The sequence below is a fragment of the Barbatula barbatula genome (assembly GCF_947034865.1).
Source record: "Barbatula barbatula genome assembly, chromosome: 18".
In the NCBI taxonomy this organism is placed as follows: domain Eukaryota; kingdom Metazoa; phylum Chordata; class Actinopteri; order Cypriniformes; family Nemacheilidae; genus Barbatula; species Barbatula barbatula.
In genome coordinates, this window is record NC_136781.1 from 8973705 (window position 1) to 8991958 (window position 18254).

The 18254-nt window shown below is 37.7% G+C and overlaps 4 protein-coding genes across 5 annotated transcripts; 3 read left to right on the forward strand and 1 right to left on the reverse strand.

The window, feature by feature from the left end:
• Window positions 1-930: 930 nt before the first annotated feature.
• aga (aspartylglucosaminidase) lies at window positions 931-4763 on the forward strand. The gene is made up of 9 exons (XM_079480180.1): window positions 931-1158; window positions 1289-1442; window positions 1576-1688; window positions 2576-2688; window positions 3349-3460; window positions 3660-3735; window positions 3937-4044; window positions 4198-4331; window positions 4417-4763. The coding sequence occupies exons 1-9, from the start codon at window positions 1014-1016 to the stop codon at window positions 4515-4517; spliced, it is 1056 nt and encodes a 351-aa protein (XP_079336306.1). The 5' UTR covers window positions 931-1013; the 3' UTR covers window positions 4518-4763.
• Window positions 4474-9219, reverse strand: neil3 (nei-like DNA glycosylase 3). Of its 2 annotated transcripts, none has more exons than XM_079480178.1 (10): window positions 8976-9219; window positions 8750-8856; window positions 8001-8135; window positions 7537-7750; window positions 7347-7421; window positions 6274-6440; window positions 6032-6201; window positions 5524-5923; window positions 5171-5330; window positions 4474-4980 (listed from the first exon to the last, which is right to left on the reverse strand). In XM_079480178.1, exons 1-10 carry the CDS (start codon window positions 9078-9080, stop codon window positions 4798-4800), a joined length of 1716 nt encoding a protein of 571 aa, XP_079336304.1. In that variant the 5' UTR covers window positions 9081-9219; the 3' UTR covers window positions 4474-4797. The 2 variants fall into 2 exon arrangements, with proteins under 2 accessions (XP_079336304.1, XP_079336305.1); XM_079480179.1 differs by having other exon boundaries at window positions 4697-4980; window positions 8750-8829; window positions 8976-9190.
• A 1535-nt stretch (window positions 9220-10754) lies between these two features.
• Window positions 10755-14708, forward strand: asb5a (ankyrin repeat and SOCS box containing 5a). Its single transcript, XM_079480493.1, has 7 exons — window positions 10755-10957; window positions 12612-12691; window positions 12913-13020; window positions 13384-13537; window positions 13660-13794; window positions 14017-14208; window positions 14356-14708. Exons 1-7 carry the CDS (start codon window positions 10759-10761, stop codon window positions 14481-14483), a joined length of 996 nt encoding a protein of 331 aa, XP_079336619.1. The 5' UTR covers window positions 10755-10758; the 3' UTR covers window positions 14484-14708.
• A 369-nt stretch (window positions 14709-15077) lies between these two features.
• On the forward strand, window positions 15078-17536 carry spata4 (spermatogenesis associated 4). Its single transcript, XM_079480496.1, has 5 exons — window positions 15078-15283; window positions 15990-16119; window positions 16270-16388; window positions 16705-16925; window positions 17104-17536. The coding sequence occupies exons 1-5, from the start codon at window positions 15183-15185 to the stop codon at window positions 17214-17216; spliced, it is 684 nt and encodes a 227-aa protein (XP_079336622.1). The 5' UTR covers window positions 15078-15182; the 3' UTR covers window positions 17217-17536.
• Window positions 17537-18254: the final 718 nt, after the last annotated feature.

The following is an 18254-nucleotide window of genomic DNA, read 5'->3' on the forward strand; positions in this document are numbered from 1 at the left end:
TATATTTGCTGTCTTGTTCTGGTTAGAGCAAAGTTGTCACAACCTATATGTATTGCTGCTCTTCCTGGTTTAGCATTTACAGAGGAAAGAAAAATAGGATGTTTCATTATACTAAAGAGAATACAAGGTTGTATTAAGCTGTAGACCACCTGTCATAAACTTGGAGTGAGAACCCATAGACAGACAGCAGTTGCATAAGTCTTTAAATAAAAAGCCCACGAGGGGGCCAACAGAAAATAAACACCAAGGGTAGATAATGAATACTTAAATAAAACACTTCCCAGGAGGGGGCAAAACAAGAACTAAACGAAAATAAACACACCTCACTTCTTTGGGGACAAGGCGGACTAGCATACGGGAAAGAGTCAAAACGAACCAGCACAGGACAAGAGGGCCATAAATAGGGGAAACTAACAAGGGATAATTGCACTGGGCAGGTAGGGGAATTAAACGCTAATGGGAAGATTATGGGAAACAGGGAGTCGGGGCCAAGACACGCAAACTGGAGAGGACATGGCGCAAAGTGACAACAAAGGCCATGTGCTTCCACACAAACACAACAAGCAAAAACACGTGGTACTGTCACGACCCTGTCCACAGAACTAGAAAACTCCTGACAAAAACGACAGGATCTTGACACCAACAGAATTCACATAAACCTATAAATATTTTACTATTATACATCACACAGTTTTGGAGGGTAAGACATGTTTGCATCTTAGTTTAACAGATTTCGTTGATCCGAGTGCACTTTAGAAAGAGCTACTAAAACAACTAAACTATTCTTCTATTTACCAAACACAATTGTTTTTAGCCTCTTTGTTACTTTATTTTGACTGCAAAATTAACGTCTAAAATATGTTTGAACAACCAGAAAAAAAGAATGAATTTTCTGAAAATTATGAATAGCCGCGCTGTTCCTTTAAATACACCCACAAACGTAACCCGAAATCACGTGACAAAACACGGAAGTGCATAAATGCCACATGACAGTTTGTAAACTTTAAGTATGGATGGAGGATTTGCTTATTGAAGGAAATGAATTCGAGTATACCATTATGCTGAAAATATTTAGCATCATTTGTTTGCTACCTCTAACTCAATCTGCTCTGCCTTTGGTGATCAATACTTGGCATTTTGAAGATGCAACTAGCGCAGGTAATAAAAGAAATACTATTTCTCTGGCTGATCGACCCGCGCGCCTCTGCCTCGGTGTTATTTCATTCGGTTGATCCTCAAAGGCATGTCCGTGCAGACTTTAATCTAAAGTGGGTTTGTCTCTCTGTAGCCTGGAGCTCACTGCAGAAAGGAGGCTCGGTGGTGGATGCGGCGGAGAGGGGCTGCGCGCAGTGTGAGCTAGAGCAGTGTGACGGAAGCATTGGGTTTGGCGACCACCCTGACGAGCGCGGAGAGACTACATTGGACGCTATGATCATGAATGGGTACCGCACTCTCTTCAATTCAGCGAGGATATAATTAATGTGCATTCAATCATTTGATATCCGACACAAACTGAAGAATTGTTTTTGTGAAATATTAACAGTTTTGTTTCCCCTCGGAACATCTTACGTTTAGAGAAACGATGGAAGTGGGGGCAGTGGGAAACCTGCGCAGGGTTAAAAATGCTGTGGGTGTCGCTCGAGCAGTAATGGAATACACAGAGCACACTTTCTTAGTGGGCGAATCAGGTACAAGGACTATACACATATTGTCACACATACGCTCAAGAATTCACAAATTGTGAAAAAGTAAAAATATAAAATGCAATGGATGGTATTTCCGTGGAAGCGACCGGGAAGTGTTCAAAGGAAAATACTGGGGTAAGCTGACAGGAAAGCAACACCGAAGTAACGGTGGGCACAGGCCCACCAAAAGCAGACAGTTATAGATTGAAATAATTGCCTGTTATTACAAATCTCGATTGTAGGGCTAGAATATGGCTTGAACAAGTCCCTGGGTCTATCTGGCAATGTCATAGTTCACTCAGAAATATAAATATCATCATTCATTCACCCTTATTAAAACATGTTCATGACTTTCTTCTGTGGAATATATCTTGATGTCTCTGTGGTTTTGCACTTATACAATTAATTCAATGTCGGATGTTTGTTGAGAATGTTCTTCAGATATCAAATTTTCATGTTCCGCAGAAGCAAGTCATTCAGGTTTGGAATCAGCATTTTCTGCAGGCCTCATCAACCATTCATTTCTCTAAAATATGTGTAGACACTGGAGTCCCAATGAGACAGACATCAGTTTATAGTCGAGAGCACTTTACATTCTGCTTCTGCTATAGATCATAAAAGTAGGCCAACTCCATTGATTCCATCTGTTATCTTAATCAAAAGGAATTATGTAGTATTAAAGTTACTCTTTCTTAATGCAAGGCTGCCTTACTGCATGTGTAATATTCACAAACAATGAAAAAGCTGAGTCAGCCTCCCACTGCTCCCAATTTTGCTTCTCTCAAAACTAATGTTTATTTAAAACCAGCTCTGTATGTGATTTAGTTGCGATATGAAGTTGAACAGAACTAAAAAAAAACACATTTTCTTTTTTCATTTTTTTCATACAGCCTCAATCTTTGCTGAAAACATGGGCTTTAAATCTGAAGACTTGTCCACTAACAAATCAATAACTATTTTCTCTCAGTGGTTGCAGCACAATTGTCAACCAAACTATAGAAAGGTGAGTTTTTTTTTTGCCCAAAACCAGAACTCCAGTGTAATCATCACCCCGGGGTTTAGCTTTTAAGTTCCTAAGCAGCTTTTGAAACATCAAACATGGGTTTAGAAGCAGATCCGTGGCAGATAACGTTTTCGTATACTTCAAATGTACCAAACACCTTTGAAAGATTCTTTGTAAATAAAGTATAAAAAACATTCAGTGTTACGGTTAGAACCAGAACGTCTTGTGCTTTATGGATGTTTACAAAGTCCTGTACAGTGATATTCAGAAAGGATATTGGTGTAATCACTGTGAGGACAATATGCAAAGTGAAACATAGCCACAATGAATAATGCATTGGGAGCTTTATAAAGAATCCAACAGTTGATTCCAACATTCTGATACTGGCACAGTCAAAGCCCTATGGAAATGCTAGAAACAAAACTCTAAAAAACATTTCTTTTTGTGTATTTTCATACCCAAGCATATGAAACTGTGTATCGGTTGTTGTTCAAGTTAATCAAATCTTTTAAAAACCTTAAGGTGGATAAGACAAATCAAGGACTGATATGAAAAACAGATCTTTAAAACCTTCAAGTCATAAAACACAACTTAGTTTTCTGTTTTGTTTCCACAATATTCATATCAGAGTGACATGAATTATCTTATTTTCATTTTCAGAGTGTTTTTCCAGACCCTACCAAATATTGTGGCCCATACAAACCCAAAACAAGGCTATGGAGGCCAAAACATCAAAAAGGAAAAATTGACCCTAGTGCTCATGATACAATTGGTAATGTTCCTGTTAACATAAGTGTCTGTTTATTGTAAATTTAAAAATACAACAATAGAAAATCTTTAGCTCATTTGTTTACATTTGTTGTGTAGTCACAACACACTAAACATTGCAACAAAAAAAACCTCATGGTTGTATAAGATCTATTATTAGATATATTAAGTGAAGTGACACTGTCCAAATTTCTTTGGATTAGGAATGGTTGTGATTGGTAAAAATGGACAGGCAGCTGCTGCAACATCAACCAATGGAGCGAATCATAAGATACCTGGGTAAGTAAGCAAAATAGATTTGGTTTCCTTTTGTATAGTACGGTCACACTGTGTCTACAACGGACGGGCACTATAATTACATAATTCAAACATTTGTCCACACTGGATGCAGTGCATTAGAACAAGCCGTTTGTCATGTCACGTCTGGTGTAGAAACGGCATCATATTTTTTGTGTCCTGTATGCATGTTGATCTGCATAGACGTGTGGGTGATTCACCAGTGGCTGGAGCTGGAGCTTATGCAGATAGCACAGCGGGAGGAGCTGCCGCCACTGGCGATGGAGACATCATGATGCGTTTCCTCCCTAGGTAATCACCCTTCTTGTGAGATTATTAATTATTTTATAGCATCAACAAACTAAATGCTATGAGCTGCCTTAATTTAATTTGTCAAACCTCGTTTTTATACTTGCTATAGTTCTTCATTTTATATTTACATTCCTAATGTTAATTTTTATTCAGTTTTTTAGCTGTTGAATTAATGAGATCTGGAACTGAACCCACCATTGCCTGCAAAACAGCCATCTCTAGAATCCAGAAGCACTACCCAAATTTTTTTGGAGCTGTTATTTGTGCCAATACTACTGGTGGATATGGTAAGATAATGTATATTTATTGATTATTTTGTATACACACTCTGAATATGAATAAAAGATGATCATTTAAGACTTTTGTCCAAAGGTGCTGCTTGCAACAAGCTGCCTGAGTTCAGTCAGTTCTCCTTCATGGTGTTCAACTCGCAGACAAACAAACCTCGACTGGAAAAAGTGGACTGTTTTTAACGATACACATCCTGATTTTTGTTCACATATATAATTTCTGTCTGTTGATTTTTATTGATTGATGTGTGTCTTATGAGCAAGCTTTTTATGCACTTTAAAAAAAATAGATTAAACTGTTGTTAGATCTACCCCCTTTTTTACATGAAACAAAAATAAAAAATTGGTCAATTAATTTTTTTAAAGAATTTCAATCCATTTATTTAATTAAAAATGTATTACTGTACAATGCACACACTTTTTCATTTGTATTATTTTAATACATTTAGTTAAAAGTGTAGATTCAGCAGCCAGGCAGATTGGAGATGCCTGGGCCGTTCTCAGCCCACTGGAAAAAGTTACATTGTTTCCCCATTTTAACTGGGCATGTGTAGAAGTTGCGCCCATTATTTGGTCCCAGTTTTAGAACGGTCTTCGTAAGAGTTCGCTTTCCATGATGACACATGGGAAAATGCAGGTCTGCCCACTGTTGCAAAAATCACAATTACATTTTTTTTACGCAAGAATATGTTGATACATGCTTAAAAGATTATACAAAAATTTTGGGATTATACTTATCAGTTTATCAAATAGTTGAAAACAAACCGTATGAATGTGTTTTGTACAGCTAACTATTTATCCCTAGTAATCAGAGAACCTTGAAAACTGCTTCTTACCTCAAAGAAGTTACACTGAGTCTCCCTGGGAAGGGAGCAGGTGTAAAACTGTCTGCCTTTGTTCTCTCCGTCCTTATTGACCACCCTAAGGGCACACGGCCGGTGATGACTTTTGCAGCAGGGGGTTTCGGAAAGTGAGGCATCATTACTCTGCGTGCCCCTGTGTAAATTTGGCAAGATAAGAAGCCTCTTATTCCAAAATCCAAAGTATTTTACAATTTTACATCCAATTTAATCATGTTTTTTTTTTATCGGTTACACCTAAAACTCTTTATGCTTTATAGATTGATTTAAATATCACTACTTTACTAAAACATCTTATCATAGCCTAAAGGCCAATTTAACTGGCTTACCTCCCAGAGCAGGTGGGCTGCATGCTTCCTCCAGAAAGCGCTCCGTTTGTGGTTCTCATTCTCTTGTTAGGCTGAATGTGGTCTGCCGAAGTTTCTCTTTTATAGCGCTCATTGCCTACGAACTGCATCCCACTATTCCTATTACTGTGACTCTTCTGCGGCCAGTCGCCGAGCGGGCTCAGAACCCTCGCTGTCTCTGGAGTGTTTGTCTGGTTAATGGCAGGATTTAAAGTAGAGTCAGGTTTTGCACTGAGGTTGGTTAGAACTAGAGTGGTGGTCCCAAATGCAGCCCTGCGATTCATCTTTACTTCCTGCAGGGGTTTGCTGAAATTGTTGCAAGGGTAGCGGATCAGGTCTCGACTCATGGGTGAATGGGTCTGCTTTGGGGGATCTTTAGATACTACGAAAAAATTATTAAGTGTTTGTTAGATTGGGATTGGATAACATCTGTTCGGCAACAGTGACCTACATTTGGAAGTCTGTAGTTGCGTCTGTGTCGGAAAATTACCTTCCGGTCTGGGGCTCATACAAGCTTCACAGGATTTGCAGCTCGGGAGGTTGATTAGAGTACAAAGGGAACATGTCCATTCCTCTTCCTCTCTCTTTGCCACATGATCGTCGCTGCTCGATTCACCCTGATACGCCCATCCAATCAAACTGTTACGAGTCGGGAGTTTACTGTCAAATTGGAAAACAAGACAGTTTAGATCTCCATCTGTAAGTGTGTATGTCAGATAGTGTGTAGCTCACCTGATGTTAACTTCACTTGGATCACCTGACTGACAACGTTGACAGAAGTATGTCATCCTGCCATTGTCTCCCAGTCGACAGACAGTGACGGTTCCACTGCATTGGCCACAATGTGGACGTTTGTACACTTTGTAATGCTTGTAAAGTGGGGACCCATTCTTTCTACACTGGATGTGTGCAGGGAAAAAGTAACATATATGATGTAACAGGCTTGAGCACAAATCTCAAAACCCTTCCAGCATTTGCTAACTTTGTTTCAAAGCCTTTTTTAGAGGAGAAATGGAAAGAAAATATAATCAGAGCTTGAAATGGCCATTGTTCACTAGCAATTTTCTTTCTATTTTCTACAGTTCTCTTCATTTTGTAATGTACTGAAAATTGCCTCGAAAATACAGCTTTTGACCTTCGACATAACATATAATATAAATTAAAGTTAATAAAATACAGAATCGTCGCCAAAAGTGATGTCTCCATTGAAAATTTACATATTAACTTTATTCAAAGATATATTAAAAACATCGGCCCTGTTTCACAGACAAGTCTTAACTTAAGCCAGGACTATGCCTTAGTTAAATTAGCATTTTAATACACTTTTATGAAAATGCCATTGAAAAAAACATTACTGGTGTGCATCTTGAGACAAAACAATGGCAATGACATATTTTAAGCTCAAACTTTCATTTTAGTCTGGGACTAGTCTTTAGCAATGTTTATGAACTTAGCTTTAGTTTACACTTTAAGTACAACATATGAGATTTGATAAGAATTTAAGGAGGCTTGGCGAGAAATAACACACATGAACAAAGCTTACAGAGTAAAGGCCCAGAATGGCAGCAAAATATTAATACACAAGAGAAACAACAGATCCTAACAGATAACAACAGATAGAATTGTAGTTAATGTATACTTGTTTCCTGCAAGCTTTTTGCTATGCATTTTTTGGGATATTAAAGGCCAAATAAAACCCATATTTCCTGATATGCCGAGTACATTTTTAATTTTGTCTATTTTGTGTCTTTCATCTCATATTTTGATACTTCATATATTTTTACTTTGAACACTAGATAAAGTACCTTATAAAACAGGAGTGTGAAATCTCGTGTCATCTTCACAAGATGATGAATCTGTTCAGTGGTCAATTGATTGACCTATAAAAGCACATAGATTTTGTAAGAAAATAGCATTTCAAACCAAATATGGTTTTAATACATCCAAATGAATTATTTTGCATTGCTAGTCTCTGACTTAAAAAAGCAAAGGCACCTTGACAGCAGGGTTAAGACCACCATCGAAAAGAGCTTCATTTTTAATTATGTTTCCTACACCAGGAAGGACAGCTTGATCCAAAAGCACATCACAGAGCATTCTCGCACTCTCTCTCTTTACAGCCTCCACCGCCCGAGAGAAACTAAACTTGGATGAACAGACATCTAGACCCTCCATGGCTGTCACTTTCTGCTTACAGTTATCTGTGGATCTAGGAAAGCCAGAATTAAATTTCCCAGAATGGTCAGAATCACTGAAGGCTCAGGGTAAAGCTGAAAAAGAGCTTGAGCTGTCTGGATCACTCAAGAGTTATGACGGTTAAGAACTGCACTTAATAAACTGACATATCAGATGTAAATTAGGATAAAGTGCTTGACTGTGACAATCTTTGAATGAAGATGTAATCTAATCCAGGATTAAATTCGGGGTTTAATGCTTATACCTATTGGAAGAATTTTTACCTGATTTCTGCAGTTGTGTCAAAGAAACAGACAACATCACTGCTAAATTGAACAACCAGCGCTGGTAGTTTTCCTTTCATATCCTTTCTTTCTGAGGGATTTATCCTCAAGGAACCATTCATGCCAAAATGCAACCTAAAGCAAAACACATTGCAAATAGGAGTTTCAAAAGTTTAAACAATTCATTCTTATTCAGTCTTTTGTAATTACTCAATAAGGAGGAAATGTTTTATTTTGTAGTGATAATCTTGGGCAAATTTTGATTTGTATACCAATCCATGCAATAGCTAGTGCATAATATTCGCCACATTATAAAAATAGTAAGATCTAGATAAAGTAATACAGAGAACATGAACTAAAAATCTATTCAAATATTTCTGTTTTTAAATATTTTACAAATTTCTAAAACTTTTGCAAGTCAAATCTTTGAATTGTCTAGGATTTGCTTTTATGCAATGGAAATACATCACATCAACACACATCTTTGTATTGTAATATATAATAATTGAAAAGTATATAATTTACATCATCGTTTACATCATTCTAGTCTTGCAGTTGCCTTCATCAAAGACTTTCCAAACTGTCATTGAAAAGCAAAAGCTTGTCTATCTTATCAAGCAGAGCTCTTGAAAGTTTTTCAGTTCGATCTGTTTTCATGTGGACAAATGACATCGTTTGATCATAACAAACCACAATCACCAACTGAAATGATGATTTACAGCAGAAAGTCGACTGAAGACTTTACTCACCTTAGAGCTCTACAGCCAAAATACATGAACATCTCTTTGCCCAATGTCTCCACTCCTGAGAACTCGCAGCCCAAAATGCTCTGAAAACAATTCTGTCTGTCAGCTGACTAAACAGAGATAAAACGAGTAAACATTTATGATACAGAAGACATTATAGCACATTGATGATCCCGCTTTATATAACAGAACTGCTATCGCATCACCTTGAACTGTCTACGTTACTTACTGGTGTATTTGTTTCATTTCCGCGTATGTCTACGACTTTCTGTCCCTTTTGAACTTTTGCACGAATCTTCTCTCCATTTAAAGTGCAACCCGGACCCTCGACCATGATGATCTTTTTCTAAAAGCCTCTGAGCATCGGATCAAATAAGTTAGCTTAGTTTATCTTTGATGGTCGGTTTTCGCGCCATAGGGTGATTCAAGAAACCCGCCATTGATTTAGAGTTTACGCATGCGCATGCTTCTTTATTGTTTTATGGCGGGTGGCATCCAACGTTAAGATGCATTACCGCCACCTACTGAACTGGAGTGTAGACCAAAGTATCCACCAGAATCGTGCGCATGCGCATTGAGCGGAAATTAGGCTTTTTGTAGGTCAGTCCAGAGCCATTGAGCGAGAGAGTTGCGTTAACTGCTAATGTTAACTCCAATAAAACAGTTTTTTTCAAACAATACGCCTTTTCACAAAAATCGGAAACGACGTCACAGTAGGGTAAAGCAACTTCCCCTACAGATACAATCCCATTGCAATAGAATGCGCGTTTTTCTGTACCGTCTTTTTTTGCGATTTACTTAACATGAACAATTATATTTGTGTGTTTATCTGCCCGATCAATTCTGGTAAACTGCGATCAACGGCAAAAATGTTGCCATGGTAACGATCAGATTACAACGGTCAATCATCACTCTCATTGCGTACTAACGTGGAACCATTTATAAGTGGTTTCACCGCTGAAATTTTGCAGTCCATTGATTATTTATTAAGAAAATAAGGCATGCAATGTTTTTAAGGCTTAATTTAGCTTCTGAAGAAAATATCTTTTGACTAAAGAATTGTTTCGTTAATATTTCTGCTATAGGATTCTGTGATATTTCTGCAAAACAAGGCAATAATTTATTTATTTTTTGCAGTGCACTTGTAACCCGTTTTAATATATATTAAATTAGGCACTATGACTATTGTTGGTGTTGCACTAAACAGGAGAGGTCCACCTCCCGCTTTTAAGTGCTTTTACTTTGAGTACATTTTCAAGAAGTTACTTTTTACTTGATTCGCTTTTTTGACTGGTTTCTGACAATTTCATCGATTTTTTGACTGGTTTCTTGACAATTTCATCAAAGTAGTAGTTCTTGTATTTGAGGATATTTTTTTTACATTTTCCACCTCATTTTATTTATTGGTAACAAAGAGAAACTGCAGGGTTTACAGTGGTTCGGAGACATTGTGGCTTCTAAAATGAAAATACAAGAATAGCTATAGCAGTCATTATTATTTCTATATCAGTGTAATGACATTGATGTTGCTCTGTTCACATTTGATAAAAAAAATATTATGCCATGCTGTTTGTAACTTGAGCTTGCAGAGAACTTCTGGTGGACTAAACTAAAATGCAATGTTTCATAAAAAGCTTTATTATTTTTTCTGTTTTTATTTTATATCCATTTGATGCATTTTAACAAATCGTCAGGAGAACAAAACTTTAAACTATGTCACAATTTTTTATTTAATAGTTTGAATTAATGTACTATTAATACAATAATTTAATTAATATTCATATTTAATAAAACACAATCGTTTTTATTACAGTATTTAATTCCTTCCATCTTCATACAACATGTGAAAATCCAGCCTACTTGTGGTGTAAGGTTCTCACAATCAAGGTAAAATCTTGCCTCAAATTTCATTTGAGCTGCAGTACAGGCCCGAGTTTATAGGGGGTGCTGTTGGGGTGGCAAACACAATCTGTGTGTATATCCTGCCCAAAACCTTTCAAACACAGCCAGCCATGACAGAGACCACTGAGGAATACAGACCATTTGCAGCACAGCTGTCCAATGTTTACCTCACCATCCTGGCCCTCTTCTGCTTCAAACTATTTGTCAGAATTACCCTTAACTTACTAACGCACTTCTACATCATCAGAGGCAACCGCAGGGAGGCTGCCCGAATTTCAGCTGACTTCTATAGTAATGGTCAAGGTTATGGTAAGTCATCCAGAAGTTTACTTTTTTGTATACATTTTTTACATGTTGACCTGTTTGCGGTGGATTAGCAACAGTATCATTAATGGTTTTATGGCACTCTGTGATTTGATTTATATATAGCAGTTGTCACAGCATGTGTTAAGGGCCTGCCAGTTGTGTCATATCCACAGCAGGGAGTAGTTCACTTGTGATTTGTATAAATGTCAAACACCCTTTCGAATGGCATCATCTCTGTATTCCAAGGCATGTTGTTAGGATTTGCATTTGTATGCTCATGAAGGGTAAGAACACATGACCAGTCCCCCGGACCCTGACCATTTAATCATGTAACATTTCACTAAGCATTTTACGGCTCATGGCTGCCAGACTGCAGTTTACAGTGTTGTATAAATAGAATTGAGGCCATGGCATCTGATTCCAGCACTCCCCCCATGCACTCTTTGATTAAATAAAAACCCTGTCATCTTTGGTCTAGCAAAAGTCTGTACAGCCAGACGGTTGTCTGCAGGATGCTGAGCAGGCAGCAGTAAACAGCAGAGAGGGCTTTTGGTATTAACAAGTTGTTTCACAGAGCATCTCAGAAAACTGTTTCTCTGGGTTTAAGATCAGGGACCAGGTAACAGAGTCAAGGGATAGTCACAGGGGATTGCCATAGTCTGGCATTTACCAAGCAACTAAAGTAGGGCAAAGCAGATGAAAAGAGCAGACAGCCTCAGTAACTCTTTGTAAAATATGTTTTGAAGAGAATGATATAAGGAGAAAACATTTTCCTGAAGGGACGCAAGCTCTGTCAAAAGTGGAAGTCTTGCTGAGCTGGTTAACCAGCCAAGGTTGGTGCTTTGATATGTTTTGTGTGTACGTGGGCCGATTTACAATATCCAGAGTGCAGAAGTGAGCTGTGTTCTTGAATTAATTGTTCTTGAATGTGAAACCAAAGAAGGGAAGTAAAAGAATGATGTGTGAAGCAGTCACATCAGAGGTCTTATGGATGTTGAGAAGATGGTTGTGTCAAACACTAAGCATATTGGCAATGAGTAGTGGGTTTTAGCTTTGTTGCAGAGATAGATAGGTCTCATAAAGTACAGTTAGTTTGAGGTTTAGTTTTATGCTCTATGTCAGCAGCATAATATACATTAGTGTAGTTGAGTGAGAGATGAAGGGAGGTGTGGAATGCATCAGCGGTTATACTGGATATCGACTCAGGTGTGTATATTATCATTTACTGTAATTATTTTTTAAATGCGGTGGTGTCCACAGTCTAAGATCAAATTGAAAATCTTGGATTTAAAGTCCGGAAATAAAATGGTATTTTCAAAACAAGGAAAGGTTGACAAAATCCATGTGACATATTTAGAATTCAGCATTCAAATGTAAACAATTTATGTGGTACCATGGAAAATTTCTTTATAAATTTGTTTGTTCTGTTAAACACAAAATAAGATATTTTGAAGAATTCAAAAGAATTAAGTACTGGAGCACTTTTGACTATACCACTGTGATTTCTATCTATGGTAGTAACTTAAAATAAAAGCATTTTCTCTATAGTGTCTGACTTTTACATCCAAGTGTTTGCATCCATAGGATGGTGCTCTCATTTCAAACGGCTCAAATATCAGATTCCTCTTTAGTGAATCACTTTTCCCCTTTTCTTTAGGATCATGGGCTGATCGATCGCCTCTTCACGATGCAGCCAGCCAAGGACGACTGCTGGCCCTCAAGACCCTCATTGCTCAGGTAATATGCCTGTTTAAATAACATGTGATTGCTGTGCAATGTCATGTTATTATATATAGTCACATGCACTCTACAGGATTAAAAATGTAATACACATTATGTGCATTACAAGAACTGCAATCCATCATTCACACTTGTAAAAGGGCACTACTGCCACCATCTGGAACTGAACAGCCCTGCACATTGTAATGCAATACTCATATCTTTTAATCTGTCCTCAGGGTCACAGTGTGAATGTGCTGACAATAGACCACATTAGCCCTCTTCATGAGGCGTGCATAGGGAGCCATGTTGCCTGTGCCAGAGCCCTGATAGATGCCGGAGCCAACGTTAGTCTCTGTAGGGCTGATTGGTAACATTTTCATTTGACAGGATTCAAGTAGCATTGGCTAATGCTTGTTTTACTTAGATTAGTGTCATTTTATACAGTAAAGAATACTGAATGTTATTTATGCAGTATACCTGCTATGTTACATCGGATTTTTTTTGTTATAAAATTAAATATTCATTTTTATTAAAATATATTTAGTTACCAATGTTCTTGGGTTATAAGATTAAGTGGGTTAAATAAAACAATAGCTTAAACAGCAAAACACCAGATAAAAGAGAATTAAGTATATATATATATATTCAGTTATTTTGTTCGTAATGTCTTCTCATGCTGCTTCTGTTATTTATGTCTGTTTGCTCAGGTCAATGTGACAACTATTGATGGTATGACTCCATTGTTTAATGCCTGTTCAGCTGGCAGTCTGCCATGTCTAGAGCTTCTCTTGCAGAGCGATGCTAGACCACAGGCCCTGGCTATATGCCAGCCTTCACCCATCCATGAGACAGTCAGCAGAGGTGGGTAAAGGACTGGCTCTTGGGGACCAGGGTTTCACACAACCAATATCATATCTATCACTTGGTGACAGACACTTGAATTATGTCTAATGATGTTTATGTTTTGTGGTGTCATGCAAAAGGCCACAGCAAGTGTTTGGAGGTGCTGGTCGAGTGGGGTGTGGATGTAGATTATGAAATTCCCCACATGGGCACCCCTCTATACAGCGCTTGTCGATGTAGGGAATTCGTATGTGCCCACAAGCTGCTTGATGGAGGTATTCATGTCCCAAAATTCACACAACTAGCATGTTGAGAAACAGTGATACGGTATCATATCCAGAGCACTAAAACGTTTAACTAATGTGAGTCCTGCAACTATAATAGGCTTTTATATTTTTCACCTAGGTTTTTACATTTTTATATCAGGTTCACACTTAAAGTGTGAATACGCTACAGTATATTATTATGATACTACATTTGTCATAATCACACCATAGGTGCAAATGTGCAAAGAGGCACAAATATGGAGACACCTCTTCATGCAGCTGCCCAGAAAGACTGTGTAAGCATAGTGAAGCTCCTGCTGGAATACGGGGCAGATATAAATGCACGTAACCTGGAGTATAAACGGCCCGTAGAGGTTGCACCTCCAGGGAGTTTAACAGAGGGCTTCCTGTTGAATTATGAAGGTAAGTTGTATCTACTTGTGAAGGTATTTTTTAAAACTTTCTATCACTGGTTCGGTTTAGAAGTATTGTAATCACTTTAATTTCATAACGTTTAAACGTTTACACATTTTTCTCCATTGGATTTGATCTTTTGTGTTTCTTCAACAGCTACTCCCCGTTCTTTGCATCAGCTGTCTCGTCAGCAAATCAGGGAGAGTTTGGGGCGTTCCCGACTACATTTTATACCACATTTGCCCCTCCCTAAAGCAATGAAGGACTTTCTTCAATATAAATGATGTCATTGCCCCCACCGGCTGTCTATATTTTGATGTTTGGTTTGACTTAAATATAATCTATAAAATCAAATTATAATCTATATAATCAATATCTTTTTCTGGGGCCTGGTTTGTTAATAATAAGTTTCTGTATACCAAAGGTCGGAAGGAAGTATAACTTCTTAACTTAAATTTAGTATAACCTATAACTAAACATGATACAATAAACTTGTGACTTGTACCGCTTAACTAGTCATTCATTCTAAAGCTATAGATCTCATAGGCTATTTATTTGAACAGCAAAGAATAGATTCTATAACACTAAGTTAGACTTATTTACATATTGTATATTATGTAGCCTACTGTAACATAGCATTTCAGATCAAGAACAGCTATCTCCCATATAGTGCAGGTCCCAAAAATCACATTTTACACAAAGGTAAGAACGTTTTGATACATACTGTTTTAATCTGTGAAAAAAAAACATAAAAAACATATTTTGTAGTCATATGTGCCTTCGTGTACTTTTGCTGAGAGTTGCCAGGAGAAAATAAGCAGTGAGGCTGTAAAGGTGTACTACACTGAGTGACCAGCGGGTGGCAGAAGATAAACTCCAGTACTCCCGTGTTCACGTTACCACGCAACAGTAAACAATGAGGCGTAAGATGTTTTGTCCTCTCACCGAACAAATAGCGTGTCGGTCGTAAATAGCACCTAGAAATGGCCTATTCACAGTCGCCCAAGAAGGCTGGTCTACCAAGAGAGGTGTTAAAATGGCTGCAAAGTCTTGATTTATCGATTTCTCCTAAAAACGTGCGCAGGTGAGTCGGATAAGAAGATAACGGCGGCTTTGTTTTGAAACCCTAAAGCAGTGGATCTTAATACATTTAAACTTGGATGTAACTAAATTATACTTTTATTTGTAAAACGCAGTAGCCTTATATACCAGAAGAGTCACGTTGTCGTATAACGATTGCAATTCAATCCTTATTTAATAATGGCATTTAGATTAGAATGAAATGTATTGACATGAAAACATTTAATACATCTATTGGTGAACAATGCGTTTTTTGTCAATGATGAAGTTGTGAGCAACGTGGTTAAACGGACAGTTCACCCAAAAATGAAACTTCTGCCATGAATTGGTTACACTAGTTGTTCCAAACTTAGACAAATAGTTGTCTTTGTTCGGTTGAACACAAAGATATTTAGAAGAATGTTAGCAGCTGACAGTCATCATTGACTACCAGTAGGAATAATTTACTTGCCCCAGAACTGTTTGCTTTCCTAAATTCCTCAAAATATCTTATTTTGTGTTGAACAGAACCAATAGTCAATGGTGTCCCAGAACTGAAGTTGCTAACATTCTTCCAAATAACTTGCTTTGTGTTCAACCGAACAAATAAATTGATATAGGTTTGGAACAACCTGAGGGGGAGTAAATCATGACACGTGAACTTTCATTTTTGGGTTAAATGTTCCTTCAACAAACACTAACCATTCTTTGCTTATGTCATAAACTCAAAGAGACTTTTCCAATGGATATCTAGTGGCAGAAATATTTTCTTGGTACTTCCCAAAGGACTTTCACATGCACTCGTATGGCAATGGAGCGTCACTGGCCACCAAGCAATCAAACTGGTCCCAGATTGACAAAGTGAGTCAGATACTCGACCAAATTACATGAAAAATGTATTTGAATAGTATCTTTGTAATTTATTTTAATATGTCTATTATGAGTAGGCCAAGATTTCTCACAGGTACAATAAAGAACCACTTTCTGTAATGAGACATTTGCTTTTTGAAGTTTTTTGTGAAGTATTGCATTGGTCTGTCGAAAGAAGTCATAGACGGCACAATCCACTGTAAACCTGGTGCTGCAGAGCTCCTTGTGCAGGACATTTACAGCATCCTGACCAACAGAAGGTAAGCATATAGTGCATGCATGCATGCCTTAAACAGCTGAGCAAATACAGATCATACATGGAGTTATTTTGAAAACATTTTTAGGCTGTGTAAACTATTTCTGTGTACGTACAAGCACATAAAAAGTAATTGCTTCATTCATTGTTGAATGGGGGCTGTAACGCATGCCCTGAATCCTAGTTTGCATTCTGTCCTTAACACTATCCACGATTGAAAATAATGCCATGTAAAAAACATGTGTATAATTTCCAGTCAGGTACATCATTTCCAATGAGGTTAAGCTCACCTGCTCTCCTTTGTTTTATGTTTCCTGTAGGATCCAAACCATCCAGAGGGTGGAGCAAGAATTCACAGATAAGGCCTATCAGGAACAGTTACCTATGGTGGCTCGAGCCACAGCTTCAGTCGCCGTAAAAAACAACATGTGTCTCAGTGAGGTTATAGCTGAACCAAACATCATGGCCAACCAACGTAAAGCCCTGACCATCATACACAGACACATAGAACAGAGAAAAGAGGAGAGAAACCAAGACCCAAGTGAGTCATTGCTCACTGTTACATCATGTGTTGAAAGAGATATTTGTGTCATGTGAAAGAACTATTACTGTAGAGTTTAAGGTATATTTTGGACGGATAGATGTATTGCACTGTATATATTACAATTGTATATAGTAAAAGGTAAGCCTGACATATTTTTTCTTTGGCTTCTTGATAGATCGATTCAATGTTAAGCCCACTCTTGGAGAACAGGCGCTCCGATTGGCTCCACTTTTAGCTCACCAGAGTGAGCCAGAACTTCAGATAAACTCCAGTCGTGTGGTTTGTTAAGTGCCTGGGCCTTACGTGTAAGCCAACATACCTCATTTATCAAATGTATTTATCTTGGGTTTCATAGATGGTAGTCACAAAAGCATTGTTAACATAACTACAAATTTATTGTTATTGAACAAATTAAGTGATGATGAGGAGGACTGGAGACTCTTGCAGAAAGATGTCTATCAACGATGTTCAGCTATTGTGATCTGTTTAAAAAATGTTGTGTTCTACAAGAGGTTTATGTCACAATACAAGGTTCTAGAATCAGCCCAAGGATTCATTCTTGAAATAAACTAACATGTCTATGCAACAAATAAATCAGCGTACAGCCACTTCAATTGTTTCTACATAATATATACTTTCTTAAGTTTAAACGATGTATACCAAGTTTAAAAGCATTGTAACTTAGATTCTGAATTTACTGCATGAATCTCATGATTTTTATGATATATGTTTGACCTTTTTTATAGTTCAGGTCGCCAATTTATACATATGTATTAAAAACTGCGTATTGTAAATTATCCAAAATACTTCATTTGTATTCAGGAAAAACACACAGATTTAGAACACCATCCCAAAACCTTTCATCTAACTGTAGCTACAAATACAATTTAATTGGTCTCTTTGGAAGTGCAGTAAAAACGTCTGTAACTATAAATCTAGCATTTATCAGTTAACCCCAGCAGCTCCCATGGCCTATTGTTGTCTCTGTATTAACATGCCTGTGTCTTGTTTTAAACAATGCAAACCACGTCTTCTTCCTACTTCCCCCATGGCCCACTACAAATTAGAAGTTAATTTAGCAAGCTCACAGCGAAACAGGGCAGGATTCAGGCAAGCTGCCCGAGTCCCTGTTTACCCCCTTTAGCCTCTCTTTACCCTGTTTCTCTCTCCCTTATACCCACACACACACACTGTCACACTGTTTCTTTTCATTTCCATCACAAACACACAGACACTCACACGGCCACTGCCACTGTCAATACATAAAGCGTCTTTCTGTTGTTACCATGAATCTCAGACTCAATTCATTGCATAAGGTTGCCATGG

Coding starts and splice junctions, on each gene's coding strand:
- asb5a (XM_079480493.1), top strand. CDS start 10,759: ATGACAGAGACCACTGAGGAATACAGACCATTTGCAGCACAGCTGTCC. Junction 13,021..13,383: donor TGATAGATGCCGGAGCCAAC/GTTAGTCTCTGT, acceptor CTGTTTGCTCAG/GTCAATGTGACAACTATTGA. Junction 14,209..14,355: donor CTTCCTGTTGAATTATGAAG/GTAAGTTGTATC, acceptor TTTCTTCAACAG/CTACTCCCCGTTCTTTGCAT.
- neil3 (XM_079480178.1), bottom strand. CDS start 9,080: ATGGTCGAGGGTCCGGGTTGCACTTTAAATGGAGAGAAGATTCGTGCA. Junction 8,136..8,749: donor TTTGGCTGTAGAGCTCTAAG/GTGAGTAAAGTC, acceptor GTTTTGCTTTAG/GTTGCATTTTGGCATGAATG. Junction 6,441..7,346: donor TCACACTCCTGTTTTATAAG/GTACTTTATCTA, acceptor GCACACATCCAG/TGTAGAAAGAATGGGTCCCC.
- spata4 (XM_079480496.1), top strand. CDS start 15,183: ATGGCCTATTCACAGTCGCCCAAGAAGGCTGGTCTACCAAGAGAGGTG. Junction 16,120..16,269: donor ACTGGTCCCAGATTGACAAA/GTGAGTCAGATA, acceptor TGCTTTTTGAAG/TTTTTTGTGAAGTATTGCAT. Junction 16,389..16,704: donor AGCATCCTGACCAACAGAAG/GTAAGCATATAG, acceptor TGTTTCCTGTAG/GATCCAAACCATCCAGAGGG.
- aga (XM_079480180.1), top strand. CDS start 1,014: ATGGAGGATTTGCTTATTGAAGGAAATGAATTCGAGTATACCATTATG. Junction 1,159..1,288: donor TGAAGATGCAACTAGCGCAG/GTAATAAAAGAA, acceptor GTCTCTCTGTAG/CCTGGAGCTCACTGCAGAAA. Junction 1,689..2,575: donor TTTCTTAGTGGGCGAATCAG/GTACAAGGACTA, acceptor TTTTTCATACAG/CCTCAATCTTTGCTGAAAAC.